Source organism: Pygoscelis adeliae, unplaced genomic scaffold, assembly GCF_000699105.1.
Source record: "Pygoscelis adeliae isolate BGI_AS28 unplaced genomic scaffold, ASM69910v1 Scaffold669, whole genome shotgun sequence".
NCBI classification, from domain to species: Eukaryota; Metazoa; Chordata; class Aves; order Sphenisciformes; family Spheniscidae; genus Pygoscelis; species Pygoscelis adeliae.
The window spans coordinates 4,005-12,783 of NW_008825439.1; the positions used below are offsets into that span (position 1 = coordinate 4,005).

The 8,779-nt window shown below is 57.2% G+C and overlaps 1 protein-coding gene across 1 annotated transcript in view; it reads left to right on the plus strand.

Moving 5' to 3' along the window:
* The window catches only part of HMHA1 (histocompatibility (minor) HA-1), a gene marked incomplete at its 5' end in the record, with an annotated part of 12,939 nt that overhangs the window by 2,936 nt on the left and 1,224 nt on the right, over positions 1–8,779 (plus strand). Inside the window, 14 exons of the mRNA XM_009331173.1 lie at positions 460–540; positions 789–968; positions 1,205–1,342; positions 1,658–1,848; positions 2,171–2,331; positions 2,776–2,853; positions 3,293–3,394; positions 3,785–3,948; positions 4,487–4,675; positions 5,055–5,192; positions 6,790–7,028; positions 7,352–7,613; positions 8,106–8,208; positions 8,399–8,750. Of these exons, the coding sequence (XP_009329448.1) occupies positions 460–540; positions 789–968; positions 1,205–1,342; positions 1,658–1,848; positions 2,171–2,331; positions 2,776–2,853; positions 3,293–3,394; positions 3,785–3,948; positions 4,487–4,675; positions 5,055–5,192; positions 6,790–7,028; positions 7,352–7,613; positions 8,106–8,208; positions 8,399–8,750 (2,378 nt within the window). The remainder of the gene's footprint in view (positions 1–459; positions 541–788; positions 969–1,204; positions 1,343–1,657; positions 1,849–2,170; positions 2,332–2,775; positions 2,854–3,292; positions 3,395–3,784; positions 3,949–4,486; positions 4,676–5,054; positions 5,193–6,789; positions 7,029–7,351; positions 7,614–8,105; positions 8,209–8,398; positions 8,751–8,779) is intronic.

An 8,779-nucleotide genomic window follows, 5' to 3' on the forward strand; every position in this document is an offset into this window, starting at 1 on the left:
AATGAGCCCAAGCTCTCAGCCGGTTTCCGGGTCCTTCGAGGCATTAGGTACAGGGTCTAGAAGAAACCCCCCAAGTCTGGCAAACCGAACAGCACCTCCTTATCGATCTCCACCTCATCCGAGGCCTCTCCGCATTCCCACGTTCCCCCACTAGCCCAGACCAAGCTACACCCATCTCCCAAGGACAGCCGCTCTCCGGAGCTGTTTGCCAGGGAGGGAACTGATGTCCTGTCATTGCAGAGGGCGGCTCTTGCTTAGCTCAGTCTGGAGGGGAACTGCATCTGGCACTTCCCAGGCTGCAGATTTTTGTCCGTGACACAAACCCTCCCTGTAACCAAGCCCAGATGTGCTGGGGAATGATAACAACCGCCACAGGGAAAAAAAAGCCTTTTGCAAAGGGAAGAGCAGCGAGCGTTTAGCTCAAACCACTGTGGGGGTTGTTTCTCCCTCCTGATTCAGCCGCTAACAGTGAGACGCCTTGAACATGAAAAACGGAGGAAGGAGATCAAGGAGCAGTGGCACCGGGCGCAGAGGAAACTGGTGAGTAACAGCCGCACAGCACGGGCTGGGTTTGTGCTCCCCAAGCCCGGTCTGGAGTACCCCGGTGACACGTACCCCTCTGGGGATGCTGGACTCCTTGCCCCTCTCCAGTAGCCTCTGCTGTGCTGGGGGACGCCAGAGAAACACGGGGCGCAGGGGCCAGGAAAGGGGCCCTGGGGGGCTTGCGGGGGATAACGATCCCCTTGCAGAGTTCAGTCCTCACCCTGGGTCACTGTTTTCACTGGCAGCAAGAGGCAGAGGTCAACCTGCGCAAGGCCAAGCAGATATACATGCAGCGCAGTGAGGAGCACGACAAGGCCAAGTACATGGCAGTGAAAGCAGAAGAAGAGCAGCAGAACACCGCCAGCAGCATCACCACCAAAACCCTGGACAAGAAGAGGCGGCTGGAAGAGGAAGCCAAGAACAAGGTAGGAACATGACAGCTCTGGACTTCGGCTGAGCGTCTGCCTGGCAAGAACGTTCTCACTCCTTGCTGCCCTCGTACAGGGGCAGCCCTGAGCTAAGCGGACTGAACTGAGCTCCCCACGGATCCTCGGACACGGCGCAGGAACGCCTAGAGGAACAGGGTCCAAGTGCAGAGAGCTGCTCTCCTTGTTCTCCTTGCCTATGAACTGTTTCCATCTCTTGCTCTCCCAACTCTCAGGCAGAAGAGGCGATGGCCACATATCGGACCTGTGTTGCGGATGCAAATACCCAGAAGCAGGAGCTGGAGGATACCAAGGTGAACTCCTTGCGGCAGATCCACGAAGTGATCAAACAGAGTGACCAGGTCATCAAGATGGTGAGTGGGGCTTAGTTGCTCGGTATGGCTCCCAGGGCAAGGGGGTGGCCGTACCCTGCTCAGGAGAGGTTCGGAGCTGTCTCCCCAGCAGACCTGGCTTAGCTGCTCCTATTTCAGATGAGGTCCGGGTGGATGTAGAGCTCTCTTCACTCCCTTGTGCTCTGAAAAGCCAAGGCTCCGGGCTGCAGACCAAGCACCGCTCCGTCCTCTTGATTTCTCATCTAACCTGGAGTTCCTTGTCTCTCTCCTCGTCTCTCTCCTCCTTGTATGTCACCTCACAAAGCTCGTGTCTGATTTTCTCTACGTTATTTTTAGGCCACAATCTCCTTCTACCAGATCATGCACATGCAGACGGCTCCACTGCCCGTCAACTTCCAGACGCTGTGCGAGAGCAGCAAGCTCTACGACCCCGGGCAGCAATACGCCTCTCACGTCAAGCAGCTGCAGCGAGGAGATGAACCTGACATCCAGTACGACTTTGAGCCCTATGTGTCACACAACGCCTGGTAGGAAAGGAGAGGGGGAAATCATTCCTGGTTTACACTCATCTTCTCTGTCACTGGCAACCTTCCCCTGGGCTGGCACTATGCTCCCCTGCAGAAACCAGCGTGCTTTCAGTGCGCCTGAAGGCAGCTCCTGCTGGGAAAGCTGGGGCTGGAGCAGCTGGGAATTCCTCTCACATCCTCCGATGGATGAGACAGGCTATCTAGTACCTAAGACAGAGGACTGTAAATCCCAAGACAGGTGGATAGCAGCCGTGAATAAGGTTTTCAAGTGTCCTTCTCATCCACTCAGACGTTCCCTTTTCTCCTTCTTTCTGCCCACCAGGTCCCCCTTTACTCGGACACGGAAAGGCAGCTTCAATGCCAATGACTTCTCAACGAGTGCCGGCTCTGACGGGGCCGGGCTGCCCAAGGACGGGACTGTCTCGGAAGGAGGAGCAGGAGCGAAGCAGCAGCAAAGCGGGGCTGTGGCGGCTGAACGGAGAGGTGAGCCCGGAGCAGAGAGGAGCCTCTACATCGCCGTCCCCACGGCACCGCTCGCAGCTGGCTGCGTCCTCCCCCCTGGTCAGGAGTGAAGCAGGACATCCACGGGTACCGAGGCGGGGGGCTTCTCTTCGCAGCAGCAGGACAGGCTGGAAGCCTTGCAAGCTGAATTCCCTGAAGGACAGAAAATCAGATCCGTGGGGTTTTTTTTGCTTTTGCTAGTGCTACCTAACAGACCATTCTCCATCTTCCCATCTCTTCTTTCCCTTGCTGGATGTGTTACTGAAGGCATCACAACCCCAACAGCCCCTTCACCAGCCTGTCAACAGGAAGCCAAGCAGCTTCCTTCAGTAGTTTAAGTGTCTCCCAGAGTCCAGGCTCTTCTCCCGTGTTTCTCTCCTGAACGCAGGAAGCGATCTCAAACGGACTATGTGTGTTCCTCTGCAGGTGGGAGGGGACACCAGGTCCACAAATCCTGGCCGACTTCCATCACTGAAGCTGACAGCAGCCTGGATTCAAGCTCAGGTAGATACCGAAAACAGCCCCGGGCAGGCAGTCCTTCCCCTTCTAACACAGTCAGCCTAAAAACAGAGCGTCGGAGTTAGGCGAGACCAGTCACTTCTCTTTTTTATCTGCCTTGTTATTTACAACACTGTGCTGTAAATAACTGCTCTGATCCCAGTCTCCAACAGGACGGGATGGGATGGGATGGGATGGGATGGGATGGGGGACCACTGAACCTTTACACTACACTGGCTGCAGCCTGCTCCACTGCAGGGCACTGAACGGGCACGCGCGGCCCCCGGCTCGCTCCCGGTTTCCCATTTTCTGCAGAGAGCGCTGCCCCAGCAGCACAAGGCACACAACTGCCCGCTGTGGGAATCGGCCACGAGCATCAGAGCGCACTCAGAAGAGAAACGACTTTGCCAGTAATCTCACCGCCTTGTGGGTTTTCTTTTGACAGGTGAATTCAGCCATAAACTCCAGCGGTTGTCTTCCAACGGCACCGTGTCCTCCAGCGAAGAGCTGGAAGAGAAGGATGAGAACGCCACCCCCTTTGAGCAGAGTACGTGACAGCGCGGGAGGTGACGCGGTGCTCCCGCTGTGCACCCACACACCGTGGCAAAGCTAACTGCAGGTTGACTTTTCCCAAATGCGGTAGTTCTGGAGGTAAACTGAGCGATCGCTGGGGAGGATACCTGATGGTGACCTCACGAGGAGCCCAATAGCATTTCCTTTACCAAGGGATGAGCTCCGCTCAAATCAGTGGGAACAGATGAGCTAGGGCTGTACATCTCAGAGTACAGGTTATTTGCAATGTTGCTAAAGAACTAATGCGTCCAGCTGTTGTCTGATCTGTGACAGCGACCGCTCTGCCCAAGCTTTGCTTAACCTTACCTCCTCAGGAGACATCCCCAAAAGAACGCAGCTGCATTTCTTTTTGTTCTGCTCGTAGGCATCAATGGGATCACACCAGAGATGACGGCTCCAACAGGGCCCTTCCGAAACGTTGGCTTATCCAAGGCTGCCCAGACTCATCGGCTGAGGAAGCTCCGTACCCCTTCCAAGTGTCGGGAGTGCAACAGCTACGTTTACTTCCAGGGAGCAGAATGCGAGGAGGTAAAGTTGGGAGAAGTGGGAAGAGAGCTTGGTGGGTGGAAGCGATGGAGGGTATGTCCCATGAACGGGGTGGCCTCACCGCTACCTGCGTACGGTCCTGTGATTCACTCTGTCCCCAGATGAGAGCCCCACGCCCTGCAGCAGCGTGTTGCGGTGCAGCTTTTCACTCGGGTGTCACAGGTTTGCTGTAGAAACCCAGCCAGGAGCCCTGACACACACGTGGTCCAAACCGTGGGTGTAACCGCAGTCAGGAGGTCCAAGTTCCCTGTGGAAGCCGAGGTGCCAGCATGAACTTTGAGGCAGGACTACCTTAGCACAGCTCTAACCTGTGTTTAAGACGACACTCCTCCTTTGGGGAGGGGTCCGTGTGCTTTGCATTGGTCCTGCGATGTCTCCAGGAAAGGCGTTTTTCCTGTCTGCCCTCCTGCTCAACGAGCTCCTTGTTCTCTGAGCGATGCCTGGTGCCTCTCGGTGGCTGCCCTTCCACCTAACCCATGCTGCTGTCTCCCACCTCCACACATTTCCCCGTGTTTTCCAGTGCTACCTGGCCTGCCACAAGAAGTGTCTGGAAACCTTGGCCATCCAGTGCGGGCACAAGAAACTCCAAGGGAAACTGCAGCTTTTCGGGCAAGACTTCACAAAGGCTTCTCAGAGTAGCTCAGATGGCATCCCCTTCATCATCAAGAAGTGCATTTCTGAGATTGAGAAGCGGGCACTGAAAACCAAGGTGACGCACTCTCTCTTCCCTCTTCTTCAGCTAAGCTGGCTCAGCTGCCTTCTCTTGAAACGTTCTTCTGCCTTGGTGTGAAAACCAACAGACTCGTTTTTCAGATTACTGGAGGCGGGAAGCCAGAAAGTCCCAGGTGATAAACTTTGCCCCGATACCCCAAACTCTGACCTTGGAAACTCATTTCTTTTGCCTCCCTCTTTCCTATGAAACAGGAATGACAGTAACATCTGAGCTGGAAGGGGATGGCCCAGAACGACTTCTGAGAGGGATTTCCAACCCCAAAAGGAGAGGATGTGAGCTAGAAGCTCACTGTCTTGTGCAGACTTGATGAGAAACATCTCTCCTCACTTCAACTCCACTTTTCTCTCTTTTACAGGGCATCTACCGAGTTAATGGTGTCAAGACCCGCGTGGAGAAGCTTTGCCAGGCGTTTGAGAATGGGAAAGAGCTGGTGGAGCTGTCCCAGGCCTCCCCTCATGATATCAGCAACGTCTTGAAGCTCTACCTGAGACAGGTAAGGTGCTGGTGGTCCCGTCTGCTGGGGGGAGGCAGGGAGAGGTGGCCAGAGGAACTAACTTCCCAGGAACAAACCTGGCTTCACCGAGTCATCTCTGGCAGGAGTAATTCTGCACGAACTGGGCTTAATAACTGTGTGACAGTGTGGGTGGTGAGAGGGGTCCCTCCCAGCTGGGAGTGGGTCAGCGGTAGAGATGGGACCATGTGCACGACTGGGGAAGAGCACTCGCGCTGCGCCTCCTCCGAGGCGACTGCCGGCTTCCTGCTCTCGGTGAGCCCCCGCACAACTCGCCCGCCATGGCTGCGCATGGCTCCTCCACCGCGGCAGCAGCGGCGTTCGCATCCGCAGAAAAACAAACGTGCAGAAGCACCAAATCCTCCCTCCCCTTTGCAATTGGGGAAGCAGGCACACGAAAAGGGAAATGATCCAGCAAAGGTCACCCTGCGCGGCAGAGCCGGGGCTGAGCTCACGTCTCCCCGAGCAGTGCTGTGCCCCTCGGGTCGCCCTGCGGTGGGCTCAGCGGGGTGCTGTCCCCTGCTCACAGCAGTTCTCCACCCCCAGCAAATGCCAATACGCAAACTCGAGAACTGGCAGCGCAAACGGCATCACCCACATCCTCCAACCAGCCACCACAAGGCAGAAGGAGAGGAAGCAGCTTCTCCTTCGCACTGCAGCCTCACCGCTTAACTCTTTAGTGCTGCCTTTCTTGGAGGCCTGGTGTAACTCCGCAGAAGGGCTCCTGTGCGTTACCTCGAGAATCGGGCTCGGCTCAAGGAAGGAGCCTTGTCCCTAGGTCCCCTGCACAGAGAGAAGGGCTCTGAATTGCCTCTGCAGTTTCTCCAGAGAAGAAAAGCAGAGTGGAAAGAAAGGAAGAATCAGTCCTGAGCCATGATCCAATGTCTCACCGGAGAGAAATGGGTCTAAAGTCCCTCCGTAAGAGTGCTGGACTGGAGGGACCCCGCTCTGCTGTGAGAGGCAGCCTATCCCCAAAACCATCTGTTTAAGCCACTCTGAAAACATCACCAGCCATGCAAAACCACCAATTAGTTAACATGCTGCTCTGGGTGCTTCTTACAAACTTCAAAGCAAGAGTTGTCACCTAACCACAGCCCCACCTTTGCTGCAGGCTATGCCGATTACATCCTGCCTTCTCCAGCCCAGAACAATCCATTCCTGTCCTCCTCCTAACCACCCCCTGTCTGCTGGGGGACCTGCTGCTGTGCCTGCCCTGGGCCAGGGCTTTTCTAGGGAAAAAAGAGAATCCCTTAACCTTGACCCGGAGGGACCCGTCCAGCAGAGAGCATCCAGAGATCAAACGTTGTTGCTTTTTGCTTGAGCTTCACAAGTACTAATTGGCGAGGACAAACGAGGCTGGATTTACACGCTCCAGGAGATGGATAAATAAACATTACCTCCTGGGTAGCATGCTTTGGAAGCATTGGGGATGTTTCCTTGCTGTAGAAAGGCCCCAGGTTTCCTCAGCTCAACGGCACTGGGCAGGTCTAGCTCTCAGGGAGGGGGTGAGCCTCCCCCCCTGCCCTGGGACGGGGGGGCACGGCTCTCCAGCACCCATCTCCCCTGTTCTTGCTTGCAGCTGCCGGAGCCCATTATGCCCTTCCGCATGTACAACGAGCTGATGGGCCTGGCCAAGGAGAGCTTACAGGGCGGCGAGGCCAAGGGCAAGAGCGGGAAAGGGGGCCCTGAGCTGGTGGACAAAGGAGCCGACACGGACAAGGTGGTGGTGAACCTGGTGCTGAAGCTGAAGGAGCTGCTGAAGGAGCTTCCCTGGGAGAACATGGCCACACTCCAGTACCTCCTGCAGCACCTGAGAAGGTGAGAAGGGCAGGTCCAGAGCCTGCGCGGGTGCTGGGGCACCTTCCCTTTCTTCCCTAGAGTGGGAAGGTAAGTGCAGCCTCCCCACTGGACCCACGCTGGCAGCCGGGACAGCCCAGCCCTTCCCAGGAGCAGGGAGGTAGATCCGTAGCTGCAGCTACTTCTCTGCCGCTCGCGAAGCTCGTGTCTGCCACGAGAGGGGACTCCCGTGCTGCCAGCCCAGCAGCTCCTCCAGCCTGGATGCGCCGGGCTGGGCAAGCCCTGCCTGCCCACCCATCCCTTCTCCCTGCTTGCTCTCACGAGTTCCTCCTCCTCCTCCCCAGGATCGTGGAGGTGGAACAGGACAACAAGATGACCTCAAGCAACCTGGGCATCGTCTTTGGGCCGACACTGATGCGCCCAAGGCCCACGGATGCCACTATTTCCTTGTCCTCGTTGGTTGATTATCCCCACCAAGCTCGCATCATCGAGGCGCTCATCATCTTCTATTCGACCATCTTTGAGAACAAGGAGACCACGGTGCTGGCCGACTCCAGCAAATACGCCACAGACAGCAAGGAGGAGGCCGCCAGCTGCTCTGACCTGGTAGGAGTCTCTGGGGCAGGGAGCACCCTTAGGGGCTGCGGAGCCTACCCAGACAGCCTGCTGGCGCTTGCAACCTGGAGCAGATCAGCTGGGGCAGACCCTCCTGCAGCCCTGACGCCCCCCACCCCTCTCCTGAACGGTGCCCCAGCCTCATGCTCTGCCCTGCAGATTGCACCAGTGCCGTTCCCCATCCCTGCTGTGCCACACGATGGTACGGGTCTGGCCAATGCTGTTGCCTGTCTCTTAGGAAACCCGCCTTGCTTCGTCACGTCCCCATGTGCATCCCCACTCCACTTGCGAGTGATTTTCTGCCCCGAAAGAACAGTCTCGGTAGGCGAGACAGGCGGGGGGTGGGAGGATGGAGCCTACACGCTTTTACACCGGGACAAGTCGTTGTTTCTCCAGTGAACAATGAGATTTCTGGAACCATTTCCCAGTGAATGAGAGTTTTCTTTTCCTCCATGGCCTCACCACTGTACCTCTTCCCCCCAGGCCAACGCAGGCTCCCAGCCCGCAGCACCTCCCGGCAGCATCACCTACCTAGAGCTGCCTTCAGAGAAGGGGAATTTGGGTTACAGCACCGACTCCTTCGCAGGTAAGTGAAAGGCGCCCGGTGGCTCCTCCCCAGCGGGCACAGGTCTCTTGGGAGGTACGAGGTATGTCACCAGTGGCAATAACACGAAGCCCTTCCCCTGTCCTGAAGACCACAAGTTTGCTGAACAAAGCTCCTGCTGATGCCGTGGTGCTGGGCACGAGCGTAGCACAGGGCTCCCTCTGTCCCGCAGAGTCTGGTGACCGCTCCGTCGACTCCGACTCCGACCTGGAGGACAGCAGGGAGCTGCTGGCTGCCGCGGACGGGGGCCCACGAACCCAGCTAACGAAACAGGAGAGCGAGACCAGCACAGACGAAGCTCAGTTCTGCGATGACGGGAGCGAGGGACAGCGGAGCCGGAGCTGCAGCATGGGCCAGTCGGACGCGGAGGGCGCCGCTCCCCACTGCCGCAGCCCCCCAGGAGAAGAGCAAAGCGATGCAGAAGAATACCCCGAGAGACGCCTTTCCGCTGCCGACACGGACTACAACACAAACCAGTCCAACAACACATCTTCGCCTGCCGCTGCCTGGCATCTGGCAGCCAGGTGCCAAGACGGCCACAAGACAGGACGCG